Source organism: Argentina silus (genome assembly GCF_951799395.1).
Source record: "Argentina silus genome assembly, chromosome: X".
In the NCBI taxonomy this organism is placed as follows: Eukaryota; Metazoa; Chordata; class Actinopteri; order Argentiniformes; family Argentinidae; genus Argentina; species Argentina silus.
In genome coordinates this window covers 9472069-9484729 of record NC_139653.1, presented here as the reverse complement: position 1 = coordinate 9484729, position 12661 = coordinate 9472069, and the positions used below count along the sequence as shown (strand labels likewise).

The window sequence follows — 12661 nt, the reverse complement described above, 5'->3', positions numbered from 1 at the left end:
GATAAGGGAGGTCTGTTGACGTTACAGAAGAGGTGGACCTCCTTCCTGAAGGCCAGACTGGTGTGTTCTCTCCCAGAGTACGAGTTCTACTTCAACGTGCTACGGAATGTGTATGTGCTGCATGGACACACACCGCAGGACACACTGTTCTATGGCATCTTTGGCCTGGAGTGGTAAGTGGTCATCAACGCCTCTGTGTGTGCGTGCCTGCGTGCGTGCGTGCATGTGTGCGTCATCTCTTACAGTTTTGTGAATGGTGAGCTTCTGTGGTGGAGTAAAAAAAAAATAGGTTGAAATAGAAAGTCCAGAACTTCAATGGCCTTAGCAGTCTGCCTGCAAAGGTGCCTGTGTTAGTACCAGCCGATTGTCCTCTCAAGAAGAGTCTGTCCCTGAGACTACCAGATGGCTAGATGGCTATGCTGGAATGAACAATCCTTTGTGTGTGTGCGTGTGTGTGTGTGTCTCTGTGTGTGTGTCTGTGTCTGTGTCTGTGTGTGTGTGTGTGTGCGTGTGCGTGTGTCTCTGTGTGTGTGTGTGTGGGTGGGTGTGTGTGTGTGTGTGTGTGTCTGTGTGTGTGTGAAAGGAGGAGAGAGGGTGATGTTTGACTATCAGATGACAGGTGATATAGAAGTGCAGCTATAGTCAACAAGTCTCTCCCTCAAGGGGCCTCATTCTTTCTTTTGTTTACCTCTCCTGCTCCTCTCTCCCACTCATACATTCCCTTTATCTCTCCACCTACACTATTCTCCCTCCATCCCTCCCTCTCTCTACATCTCATTCTCCTTAGTCACATGTCAGAGGAGACATATAACCTCCCTTGATTAGCTTTGTGCATTTCTCTTTGTCACACCTCATGCCACCCCCATCCTCCTCTTGCTCCTCTTGCTGTCTCTATAGTAACACTGTTACTGCTGGTGTTGTGCCCAGTCCATGCTCTGGTCTTTCTCGCCGTGTGTGTGTGTGTGTGTGTGTGTGTGTGTGTGTGTACAAATATTTCTTATACTGACAGCACAAAACAACCTGTCCTCTTGTCTCCCTGTAGGAAGAATGTGAAAGCCTCAGCCGTGTGTCGGTTCTCTCTCTCTGAGGTCCAGCAGGCCTTCCAGGGGCCCTACATGGAGAACCACGATTCTGGCTCCACATGGAGCGAGTATGCAGGAAAGATCCCTGACCCACGACCTGGATCGGTGAGTGACACACACGTGTGCGCACACACACACACACACACATACATATACACTCACACACAAACAAAACACTTTATTAGGAACACCTGTACACCTTCTCATGGTGGAGGGGGTGTAATGGTGTGGGGAATGTTTTCTTGGCACACTTTGGGCCTGTTAATACCAATCAATCATTTCCTGAATGCCACAGCCTATTTGAGTATTGTTGCTGACCATGTGCATCCCTTCATAGCCACAATTTACCCATCTTCTAATGGCTACTTCCAGCATCATGATGCACCATGTCACAAAGCAAAAGTCATCTCAACTGGTTTCATGAACATGATAATGAGTTCAGTGTTCTTCAGTGGCCTTCCCAGTCACCGGATCTGAATCCAATAGAACACCTTTGGGATGTGGTAGAACAGAAGATTCACAGTTTGAAAGTGTACCTGAAAAATCTACATGTCATTATGGACCAGAATCTCAAAGGAATGTTTCCAACATCTTGTGGAATCAATGCCACGAAGAATTGAGGCTGTTTTAGAGCAAAAGGAGGCCCTACCCAGTATTAGTATAGTGTTCCTAATAAAGTGTTCAGTGAGTGTATTTCCATGGCGATTAACAGAACTTCAAATGGGACTCGTTGGTGATAGCTTATAATAGTATGGTAGCTAATCCATGACACCATTAACGGTAGAAGTCATGATCTACTGTGCTGTCACATCAACACTTAAAAAAGCTTAATTTAAACTTTCCGCTTAGCTGTGAAATGGAATATAGAAGTAGTTGAGGGACTTAGCTCTGACACTGCCAAAGCCTCTTAGTGAAGTTGAGCAAAGTCATGTTAGGAGGACAAAATGTAAGAACTTGTTCTCTTAGTCAGATGCAGGGAGCCTCTTACATGTCAGCAGACACCAAGTTCTCAACCTACAGTTAGACTGTAAGTGAAAACTACAAACTCACATTGGCTATACTTAACATTAAGGGATATGTTGTTATGTGGATGCCTCTATGCCTGCCCCCCATCCTTCTCTCTACCTCTCTCCATCCATCTTTCCTCCAATATATAGGTGAGCTGCTGAGAGCCAGGGTCATCAACTCCTCAACCTCTCTCTTCCATCCCTTTCTCCTACTAAGTTAAAACCCCATCCCTCCACTCATCCATCTCTCCCTCCATCCCTCTCTCCTGCAGTGTATAACAGACCAGCTGAGAGCCAGGGGCATCAACTCCTCCACCTCCCTACCAGACGACGTGTTGAACTTTGTACGGAGGCACCCTCTCATGTCCCAGCAGGTCAGGCCCTCAGACCGTCGCCCCCTGCTGTTCAGGAGGACCACTGACTACACCAAAATGGCCGCTCATAGGGTGGAGGCCCTGGATGGAGAACTGTATCACATGCTCTTCATGGGGACAGGTGTGTGTGTGTGTGTGTGTGTGTGTGTGTGTGTGTGTGTGTGTGTGTGTGTGTGTGTGTGTGTGTGTGTGTGTGTGTGTGTGTGTGTGTACGTGTACGTGTGTATGTGTGTGCACAGTGTGTCGTTTCACTGATCTTTATTCTAAAAGCATTTACAGTGCACTACAGCCAGACAACTGAGGTTGGGAAGAGATGCACAGTGAATGGAAATGCGAATAGTGAATCAGTTAAATGCAGATACTGTCAACAAGCCTTGAGAAGTTTGTTGCATTGTTGCATTGCTGGGTTGGGGTCTAAAAAGCTTCTAATTTTCAGTTTATTGAGAAATTGAAAATAAATGTCCCTATCTGCAATCATTGAATTGTTATTTCACTAACTACCTGAATTGACTGAATTGAAATTTGACTGAGCCCGACCCTGTGGCATTGACATGGTGTGTGTCCTGCAGACGAAGGCTGGCTACACAGGGCTGTGGAGGTCAAGGGTCATCTACACATCATAGAGGAGCTACAGCTGTTTCAGGAACCTCAGCCTGTAAACAGCTTGGTCATCTCCACCACACAGGTATCATATTTGACACACGCAAACAGACACTCACACATACATGCATACTTGCGCATACACACACAGACATGCATACTTGCACGCACACACACACACACACAATTTTCAGTATAGATATCACCCCTTCTCCTCTCCTCCAGATGAGTGTCTACATTGGCTCTGCCTCTGGGGTGGTGCAACTTCCCCTCACCACCTGTCTCAGATACACCTCCTGCTATGACTGTGTCTTCTCCCGAGACCCCTACTGTGCGTGGGATGGGACTGAGTGTGTGGATATCACAGCGCACACAGACAGGTGAGGAGAGAGAGAGAGATTATATTGTTAGAGTAATGGATAGAGTATTACAATAAACAATGAGTGTGTCCTCACCTCAGATGAGTCAGTGTTGTCACCATGACTTTGTTGTTGGACCCTTTGTGAAGAGCTGCCAGTATAAACATCCTGAGGCTTTGGCTTCTGTGTGACATAAATTAGTGTGTGTATGTGAGTGTGTGTGCGCATGTGTGCGTGATGTGTGTGTGAATGTGGTGTGTGTTTGTGTGTTTGCGCGTGCTTATGTGTGTGGTGTGTTTCCCCTTTTTTGTTAGGGGACAGGGTAGGGTGTGTGTACAGAGATGGTGTCACAGACACACACCTGAGTGGGTGGGCTTGGGTGGGCTGATTGGACTGCAGGTGATGCCCTTGTGTCTGTTTCATTTGACTTACCTAGTCTTTTATATGTCCATCTCTCTGCCCTGACGCAATCTCCGCATTCAGAACTGTTGCCTAATCACAAACCAGGATTAACAAACAAGGAGCTTGTGGGTGACTGTGACGGTGAACGTGACATGAATGTGTTTTCTTTTAGCATACTCATTCATTTAGTTTTGGTTAGATAATAGAAAGTCAACTGTGTTTTTTTCAAAGCACTGAAAGACAAGAGACTCTACTGGGCAAGTGGTTTAACCAGATGAGCTGTTGTTTATAATACTTGAATGGGCTATAGAGGTCTGTGATAGCAGCTTCCTTATAGCAGGAGTTGGATTGAAAAGCATAAATTGTGACCTGATTAGCACAACAGTTGGTCTTGTAAGAATGCACGTTAGAATGTTACGGTATCGCTATGAAACCGTAACATTACTCAATAGTTGTCAGAGATTATGGCCACATTTCATTCCAGAAAGTTGTTCCCTCCGATCTACCCTTGTTCACTCCCATTCTCAGATCTGATAGGACTGGGATAGGAAGTGTCAGAGTTATAGTTTGCAAAATGTAATTTACTTAAAGGAGCTACACATGAAATCTGGCTCACCTGTGGCCTTGACTGGAAATTACACTAGACATTGGTACTAGCTAACTTCCATCGCAAAATCGGCTATTCAGACCATTGAGATAAGATCCCGACATGTGAACAGGTTAAAATAAATAATACAGAATAAATAACAGATTTGTGAGGGAGTTAACAAGGACAGATGGGAGGGAACAACTTCCTGGAATGAAACAGCCCTGTACGGTACTGTATCTATGGCTATATAGTATGGCTAACTCGTCTGAAGTCTCTTACTACTGTATATAAATAGTTTATAGTTTTATTTTATTGTTGTACAGTACTGGATGATAGCCTGACAGCCTCTCTCTGCCTCCACAGATGGAACCTGACACAGGACATCCAGTATGGGAACAGAGGATGTGAGAACAGCACAGGAGACGGTACGCAGAGCTCTTATCTACATTTGTCTCCTATATCCCAGACGAAATAATCTTTCCCTCCTCGAGGATGACTTGTGGATTCAAACAGATTCTACTCAGTGAGTGATGAAAGGGAAAACTAAAGATAGCGAGCTTTAGCCGTATTTATAGAATCGAAAGGTTTGAAGAAATCTTTGAAATGTGATTATGCATACCGTTTCTTCAGCATCCTCATCTCCGTAGCTTCTCTCTAATCACATTTATGAAATCTCCAGAGAGAGAGAAAGCTCTGTTTGATATTCAGTGCAGAGTTACACTTCCACATAGACGTTCTTCACATATTAAAAAAGTTTGACGATGAATTTCCGCATTTGGCATCCCCAGTACATTTTACTGTACAGCAGTAATTGTGTCTATTTGCATTTGGGAGCATAACTTGTTGTGTTGTTTATATACCAATGGTTTTAGCTTAAGTAGTACATTTGCAACCCCATGAAAATAAGTCAACGTTTTGTATAAGTTCAATATGACCAACTAACATACTAATTTACTAATACTAAGACTTATTTTGAGGTCCATTACAGACTTCTTGTGACTGGAGTTGCCTTTCTTTTAGACTTGGTGGTCCACCGCAAGCGCACCGTGATGGTGGGAGACGATGTGCTGCTCCAGTGTGAGCTGAGCTCCAACCTGGCAGCCCCGGTGTGGACCCTGGAGGGCCGTGATCTGCAGGGCTACGGCCTGGACTCGGGCTTCCGCATCGGAACCGATGGCCTCCTGGTGATCGAGGCCCGATCAGACCAGAGTGGAGAGTACACCTGCTATGCCCTGGAGAATGCCATCCGGGTTGCTATGGTTACCTACAATGTGGCAGTCCGCCTGGACCTGCCTCCCCCTCCGCCTATTGAGCCTACCCAAGACCCCTCCACCCCTCACCCCCAGACCAGTTCTCCCCCATCCCCTGAGAGGGCCCTGCTGCCTCCTCCCCCGGCCCCCCTGCCTCCCCGTTCCGAGCTCTTCTCCCCTAGGAACATGGAGGCCATGTACCTGTCTCTCATCACCATCCTGGGGGGTCTGTGTCTGGTCCTGACCGTAGTCCTGCTTTACGTGGGCTTCTGTCTACGAGGAGGCCGCAGGGGGAAGTACTCTCTACGAGCCGCCGCAGCTGCCGCCCGCCCAGACAGAAAAAGACACAACAACAGGAACCGGAAACAGCATCGTAACTCCACCCACCTGGAGCTCAAGACCGTCTCCAGCCACTGTAATGGCAACGGGACCTGCAATGGTGTCTCCAAGCGGCCCAAGGCGGGCAACGCCCACGACGGTGGCTTCCTCCAGATCGTCCCCGGGGAGGGGCTGTCCTCCCCCAACAAGGATCCTCCTCCCCCAGCCCCTCCGCTCCCCCCACCCCCCCAGCTCTCTAGCCCGGAGTGTGACTTCTCCACGGGTCTGTCCGCCACGTTACCCAGCGTTCTGAGGAGAATGAATGGGAACAGCTATGTTCTCCTGAGGCAGAGTGATGCGGAGAACTCCTCCCCTCACTGCTACTCCTTTACAGATGAGCTCAACAGGATTCTAGAAAAGAGGAAACACACACAGCTGCTGCCCAAACCGGACGAGAGCTCTGTGTAGTAGAGGACTCTCTCTGGGATTAAGGCGGGAGGACAGAACTGCTACAACCTGCTACTGAAGTGCCTATTTTTGGACTGAAACAGTGTGAGATGTGTCCTGTTTGAGGAACACACTCTATATTGAGTCTTTACCATCTAGTATGTTGGAAGAAGAGATTCCTACACACTGACCTTCTGGCTTTTCCAGGAGCGGGTGTCTTATCTCAATATTCCTGTTCGGAGTTTGAGATGGTTAAAACTCGGAGGACTCCCAGAGGGTAGGCATGCCTTGGACAGACAGTGGGAATCTACCTCAGCTTAACAGAACTCAGCAGCCAGCAGCCAGTCAGTAAGGCTCAGTCTGGTTCTGGAGGAGGGCTATTCAGGGGTCCATCCTCAGATCTCAACCCCAGACCGAGGTTCCCTGCAGGAGTTGGCAGGGCACAAACATAGACCATAGACTGGTTATCAGGAAGGAGAGGAGGTTCATGCGAATATGCGTCCATGTTTTAGAAGTAGTATGACAATGATATTTCACTTTACAAATGGAAGCAGCTAGCCAACGTTGTTTTGTATTTGAACACAACACAGATTTAACTAATTTAATTTGGAGCATTACTGAATATTGAGGGAAATGAGGCAAAGTTGACTGTACCATGATGATACAACCAAACCTGTAATAACCAACAAAAAGTAATACCATTAACACAGTGCAACTCTATTCTAACCCAAGGTACAGTTACAGTATAGTAATCCAGTGATGAAAGTCTTTGTGTAAATGTTTTTGTACAATGAGAGAAAAATGTGACAGTATTAGTGGTTTTGATGCACTTTAAAAGCTACAAGGTTCATTGGGGGAATAACTTGCTCATGATGGACACTACAAGCACATGACGATTATGAGGTACTCAATAACATCACACCATATGTCAAAAGCCAATGTGTGACTGGGAGAGGAATGGCTGTGTTCTATTCACTATTAGAGGGATGTCATTATGGAGACTAAAGGCCAACTGGGGCAGCATGTAGTATCTTTTGCACTGGACCTGGGTCAACAGTGAGCCCGTAAACTGGACCTGGGTCAACAGTGAGCCCGTAAACTGCATCCCAATAGAAATACCTACTGGTGAACTCGGATACACTACTTACAGGAAGAAGAAGAATTTCCAACTCAAGCATCAAAGGTGAGCATTTGGTGAGTTTTCTTTCCTGGCAGAAGGTTGTCCATACAGAAGGTTGTCCATACAGAAGGTTGTACAGAAGCCTCCACTGCCAGTGTCTTTCTTTTTCTCACTTCTATCGCTTTCCTCCCGTTCCCCATGTCGAGATTATTGTGTACCCTTTTATTCATGCTATGTGTTTTGTTAATGTGTTTAGTTTTTATATGATGTATAGTGTGTTGAGACCTTGGTGAAAACTCTAAAACAAAACATCTCACTCACCCCCTCTCTCTTTGTTTTTTGAATCTCTCTCCTTTTTACTCCTTCCATCTTTATCTCAATGCATCTCCCCATTTCTCCACTGTGTATGAAAGCCAGGTGTTATCTGGTGGGGGGACAATCTGACTTTGTCCCTCCCTGTCCCTGGAGAGAGAGAGAAGAGGGAATAGAAAAGAGAGAGAGAGAGAGAGAGAAACACACACACACATCACGTCTGATTGAATCTAACAAGCCAGGACGGGCCTGTGATGTTGAATTGAGCAGTGGATGCTGCTGTAATTCTAAAAGAGCTTGAGACGCTTGGAAACCTCTCAGGGCAATGGCATTGATCGGAGAGATGAAAGGGATGCAGTGAAAGCAACACAAACCATTACAGAAAAAAAGCCTTCATTAAGGCCCATTCAGTTAATTTCAAAACATTCAGGAGTGGTGAGATGTGCTGATGAGAGTTCTGACAGTTGTATTTATAATGGTACGTTCCCCTGTGAAAATTTGAGATCAGTGTTTCAGATCTATAAATGACGTTAGACTGCGTTTGAAAAACCCAGCCCACACTGTAGGGAATTGACAGGTCCGATGCTATCTAAAGCACTGTACTGTATTTGCCTTTCATCTTATAACGTCTGTTCGTCTTTCATGGCCACAACAGTGACACATCAAACTAAAAACAGAGAGTGAATGCAGGATACAGAATTCTGACTCATACGGTAGATGTGTGTTTCTCTTTCACAGGCCTGAGGACTGCTGGGAAGCTTGAATATCTTTCAGATTGTCCCCCTGATCCCTTGTGGCCAAACAACAAGTGGGCGTCAGAAATGGCTTCACTTCAAGAGTTTCCGGAAATACAGTAGCATCATGTTGAGAGAGTTGGGGATAAGAGTTATCATCCGTTCTGAAACCAGAACACTGCTCCCTCTTATCTTTAACCTGACAATTGGAGTGGAAATAGTTTGCCCAGTGGGTACTGTGTTTAGCAGATTTCTCTTTGTCATGGATGGCTGTTTTCTTGCATGTTGATATAAGGTGTAGTCAACTTTGTTCTATGGGCAGAAAGAATGTGATTGGTTTATGGCAGAACACATCCGATTGGTTTCTAAAAAGTCAGTGGGTAGAGTTTAACAGATGCACAACTTTTGAAAACATGGCACATGTTTAAAATTATGAATAAACCTCCTAGTTACAAGTTGTATAATTGTTAAATCATTATTGTGTATCAGTAGTCTGACAGGTGACAATCTAAAAATGTTAATAAGCTATTATAACTAAAACAAATGGATATGGATATTCAACTAAATATTTTGATAAAGTCAGTGGGAGTTGACTTACTGGTATATTTGAGACATAGCTAGCTAAATAGCTCTATTCTATAACTCACCAGGTAGCTCTGTTTAGTTAGTATTGTACGTTTTGGCCCCTGGGGCAGAATAACTGTCCTTTTTTTCATATAGCTTATTCAACTTAACGTTTTAGCTGACTTACTTATGCTGGCTGACTTAATTATATGTATTTGACACCTAACTAGCTAGCTCTATTTATTTATTCAACATAAACTACTCTAACATAATAATGATTTTAAAACATGACAGCTTCTTTTATTTACAAGATTCTCATTTCAAATCTACGCCATGTTTTCCAAAGTTAAACTCTACCCATTTTAGACACCAATCGGATTTGTTCTGCCCATAGAACAAAGTTGACTACACTTTGTCACCGTGCTGTTTTCTAACCTGCTCACCACCTCTGTGGTTCACCGAGAGATCAGAGGAAAAAGCAAAATAGCAGATAACGTGAATGACCTTGTCTTCACCTCTGCCATGTGAGCTGTGTTGATTAACAACTCATTCAACGACTCATCATGATGGTCCCCCATCCTAACTTCTGCCAACATCTAAAGGAACTACAGTACACTTTTCGTGCAGACATGTTGTCTGAAGACGATAAAGTAATTTTTGTACTTTGTTGTTCTATAGTTGATACCAATGTTGTTGTTATGATACCATTTGTAAGAGGTCCTGATGTGGTTTGATGTGTGGGTCTCTCTCAGTCCATTGGTGTTGCACTAGCTGTCTAATACACTGTAGAAGCATGGTAGCCAACAGCATGCAGAGAGTAAACTAAAGGGATGACTTCAGCTGTAGTCAAACATGATAAAGTTCCTAACAACCAATCCAATAATCCTATAGATCATTTATCTTGCTTTGTTCAGATCAGGGTGTTCACAGCTCAATTAGTACCATCAACAGCACTCACTCATCTGTCATTCTCTCTATCCATTACAGTAGTGCTTGATTAGAAACCTAACACTGTTCACTAAAACTACAGTAATACATGGATTATCAGCTGACTGTTTACATTTCACTTTTGGTGGGTTGAAATTCTAATAAAACAATTATATTGGGTTGAAATTCTAATAAAACAATATATTTCAACATCTTTATCTGTGTTATCATTGCTTGTTATGCATGAATTAGATCAATGCTTTAGCCTAGTGAATAAGCCTGTTTGAATTTCCAGAGTTGCATTTTCTAGTCGCGCCCTGTATGATCTCCAGTTTGTTTACATTCTGCAGTTCGTCAAGTGGCGAACTGTGGAGACACAAGCAACACATCAAATTCTTTCCCAAACATGTTCTGGTAACTTAGCACTTTATGAAAAATGTATTTGTAAAAATTCCAATCCATTCGATTGTGAAGTTACAGCGAGCTAATTTGGATTATGCCCACTTGGATTAAGTGTGCTAGCCAACTAAAGCACTTGGATGATAAGATTATCCTGCCTTCCTTCTAAATCGCACACCTAGCCCTGTTTGGCCTCATAAGGACCAGGGGGTAGAAGAGGCTAAAAGCCCTGACTGTGGCCTGGGAGTGACTGTGGGAAAGAAATTGACACCGGGGTGTTGCCTTAGGTTTGTACTATTTTGTGAAGTGTGGTACTGAAGAGGCAGTCACGTAGGCTGGTTTCCAAGGAAACGTCTTGGTTTGCCTCCAACCATTTGACTCCTACAAATCAAGCTCCACAGAGTGTATGTATACTCTAGCAGGGGGAAGTGTCTCAGGGCAGTTTGTTTGTGTTCTACAGAGCATTAACATCACAGAAGAAAGCAGAAAACATCAGAGTACATCTCAAACTGTATGTCTTGTTAACTGGACATTTGTGGTAGCTTTAAAGTCTGATGTTGTTTCAGACTTGGGCAGTTGAGACAGGGCACTGCAATTGAAACATTGGCACTTGACTACAGTGCCTATAGAAAGTCATCATACCCTGTGAAATCTTTACCTTTTGTCACATTACACCCTGGAAATTAAAATAAATCAAATCTAACTTGTTTTAGCTATATGTACACATTATAACCCTCATCATCAAAGTGAAAATTAAAAAATTAAAAATTCTGGACAATTATTAAAAATTAATTAGTGAAATACCTGGTTTGGTTAAGTGTACTTAGAGTATAAGAGTATACTTAGAGTATACCATTATAAACTTGCTCAGGTGCAACCAATCAACTTCCAGATCAGACACCAGGCTAATTGCCCCCCACCTGACATCAATTGTAGTGGTTTTGATTACTTCAGAATAAAACCAGCTGTTTCTTGAGGATTCCACTACTAGAAGTGCATGGTTCTGCAAAGAATTCACCATGGTTGGAAAAGTACTTTCAAAAGGCCTCCGGGATAAAGTTGTAGGAAGGCACAAGTTAGGTGAAGGCTACAAAAACATTTCGAAGGCTTTAGCTATCCCTCTGAGTACCGTTCAGAGCATCATTAAGAAGTGGAAGGCCATACGCACCACCAACACCTTGCTTAGATCAGGCCGTCCGTCCAAACTGGATGACCGAGCCAGGAGGACATTGATCAGAGTAGCTACCAAGAGGCCAAAGGCAACTTTGAAGGACTTACAAGTCTTTATGGCTTGGACTGGTCTGTCTGTGCATGTGACAACAATCTCACAAGCTTCACACAAAGCTGGCCTTTATGGCAGGGTAGCAAGAAAGAAGCCTTTTTTTGTACTATGCAAAAACACACCTGGAAGATTCTGTTGCCATGTGGAAAAAGGTTTTATGGTCAGACGAAACTAAGATTTAACTTTTTGGACTGAACTCCAAGTGCTATGTTTGGCGAAAACCAAACACAGCACACCACCCAAAACACACCATACCTACTGTGAAGCATGGTGGTGGCAACATTATGTTGTGGGGATGTTTCTCTTCAGTGGGGACTGGGCAATTGATCAGGATTGAAGGGAAAATGGATGCTGCCAAGTACACCCAAATTCTTGAGGACAACCTGCGTCCCTCTGCTAGACAGGTGAAGATGGGCAGGTCATTCACCTTCCAACACGACAACGATCCTAAACATACCGCCAAAAGAACAACGCAGTGGCTTAAGGATAGAAAGGTGAATGTCCTTGAGTGGCCAAGTCAGAGCCCTAACTTAAATCCGATGGAAAATCTGTGGATGGACTTGAAGAGAACATTCCATCGCCGCTCACCACGGAATTTGACTGAACTCGAACAATTCTGCAAAGAAGAATGGGCAAATATTCTCCAATCTAGGTGTGCAAAGCTAGTAGAGACATATCCAAACAGATTGATGGCTGTAATTGCAGCAAAAGGTGGCACTACAAAGTATTAAATCAGGGGACTGATGACTTTTTCAACCCTGTTATTCTTGTTTTTCATTTTTTATAAATTTTCAGAACTGTTGCCTTTTTTTTCATTAGTTTGATATTGTATGGCTAAATTTGTACATAAAGCTGGAAAAAGTTTTTTTTTAATGGGTTTTGATTTCAGGCTGTA

At 44.0% G+C, this 12661-nt stretch overlaps 1 protein-coding gene across 1 annotated transcript in view; it reads left to right on the top strand.

Annotated features, from left to right (window-relative positions):
- LOC310823375 (semaphorin-4G-like) overlaps positions 1-8103 on the top strand; it is a 20610-nt gene extending 12507 nt beyond the window's left edge. Inside the window, exons 6-12 of the mRNA XM_083696217.1 lie at positions 7-173; positions 1043-1187; positions 2362-2584; positions 3033-3148; positions 3289-3443; positions 4777-4838; positions 5434-8103. Coding sequence (XP_083552343.1) covers positions 7-173; positions 1043-1187; positions 2362-2584; positions 3033-3148; positions 3289-3443; positions 4777-4838; positions 5434-6449 — 1884 coding nt within the window. The 3' untranslated portion in view covers positions 6450-8103. The remainder of the gene's footprint in view (positions 1-6; positions 174-1042; positions 1188-2361; positions 2585-3032; positions 3149-3288; positions 3444-4776; positions 4839-5433) is intronic.
- The last annotated feature ends 4558 nt before the right edge of the window (positions 8104-12661 follow it).